The sequence below is a fragment of the Trypanosoma theileri genome (assembly GCF_002087225.1).
Source record: "Trypanosoma theileri isolate Edinburgh chromosome Unknown TM35_Tth_53_V1, whole genome shotgun sequence".
In the NCBI taxonomy this organism is placed as follows: Eukaryota; Euglenozoa; class Kinetoplastea; order Trypanosomatida; family Trypanosomatidae; genus Trypanosoma; species Trypanosoma theileri.
In genome coordinates this window covers 64778-66502 of record NW_021639895.1, presented here as the reverse complement: position 1 = coordinate 66502, position 1725 = coordinate 64778, and the positions used below count along the sequence as shown (strand labels likewise).

Genomic DNA, 1725 nt, shown 5'->3' with positions numbered 1-1725 from the left:
TGTTTTCGGCTTTAGTGGTCTCACCTGTATCAGTGGTTGATGGAGAGTCCTGTGTAGAGTGTGTTTGTTCCTTCGTAGTACTGTTTTCATGAGTCTCCGAATTACTAGTACTGGGTTCAGTAGAAAAAGTAGAGTTTGATGTATTTTGAGGTCCATCCTTTATATCGCTTTCGTTGCTCTGTGTGTTTTCACCTTGAAGTTTATCGTTTTGGTTACTAGTATCTTGTGCGGGACCACCACTCTCACTCTGCTTAGATAAGGTTTCTTCACTTTTTGTTGGGTCACCAGCACGTGGTGCAGAAGAAACAACAGACAAAGAAGAACTTGGGGCGGCTTCAGATAATTGTTGTGTTTGAATTCCCTGAAGTTTTCCAGTAGGATCATCTATCTTACCCACCGCAGAATCTTGATGTTCCTTAGTTATTTCTTTCTCTGTTGCCTCTTTTCCCAACCCTTCCGCAGCCTTCTTTTGCTCTTTCTGGCCTTTATCACCGGGTTTACCACCAGAAGCAACATTCTGGTTACCACTAGGACCAGTATCCTCTTTCAACGCTTGTACGCTTTCCTGAGGTGGTTGTGGTAAATCTTTATGAGCATTAGGGATTTCCTTTGCTGGTTCTCTATTTTTACGACGACTATAATTAGCAATACCAAAATTAACCACAAGATATTCCGGTTCACCAGAAGGAACAATTACAGCAGGTAGAATCTCTCCAGACGCAGAACATACAGAGGCAACACTGAGAAGCAAAGCCAATAAATACAACAGACGGCGTGGTAACATCATAACAACAGATTTCGTTGTTGTGCTCTTGTGTGGTTGAACTGAGAAAAGGATAAAAAAGATTATATAGCAAATATAAACAGAAAATAAAAAGAGACAGAATCAAAGACTAGTGAAAAAAAAAAAACAACAAGAAGCATCACTCAGCTACAATAATACTTGCAACAACAATAAACTCTACTAGTCTTCAAATTAAAGGAACGAAGCCCATAGTAACCAATAAAAAAAAGATAATCCTAGTTAACCCTCAAAAGAAAAAAAGAAATTAAGAAAACGAACCATCAGAAGCAGAAAGCACAGAAATACATAACAGTGCTTCTGGAGTTCACGTATATGCAATTAAGAATATATGTTTATGTATGCTATTTTAATTTCTCTGCAGATAGCAATACAAAGTAACAGTGAAGCGCAGAAGCACACAGCGCCCAAGCAAAGAAAACGTGAACAAAAATACAAATTAAGACCAACACCAACCGCACAGAAATAACACACAGATCACTGCGTATGCTGGTCTGTTCAAGCAATTAGGAATACAAATTGTATTTATTACTATTTTTTTCTTTATTCTGCAGAAAGCAGACTACCACAGCCGTGCAGGGTAAAGCACACAATGACCCAGCAAAACACAAGCAAACAAAGAATCATGTATTAATCATTAGCCCAATTTATCCAGTAAACACAGAAATACAACAACTATGGGTATAAGTCTATATGTGTATATACACGCAATTATAAATATAAATTCATATATTATTATTATTTCCTCTCTTTTTCACTATAAAAAGCAATTCATCATCATTATTATCACATTGCAAGCCCAGTCACACACACAGAGAGTCTCCAAGAACACACACACACACAATGGAGTAGCAATAATAATTATAGGATAAACACACAGAGAGCAAAAACACACACAAAACACATTAACATTAAGAAACAAA

General features: G+C 37.2%; 1 protein-coding gene across 1 annotated transcript; it reads right to left on the bottom strand.

Annotated features, from left to right (window-relative positions):
- Position 1: 1 nt before the first annotated feature.
- Positions 2-787, bottom strand: TM35_000531310 (uncharacterized protein; the record flags this gene model as incomplete). The annotated part of the gene is made up of 1 exon (XM_029030716.1): positions 2-787. A coding segment is annotated over one exon (786 nt), but the record flags the coding sequence as incomplete, so codon positions are not given.
- Between the last annotated feature and the right edge of the window lie 938 nt (positions 788-1725).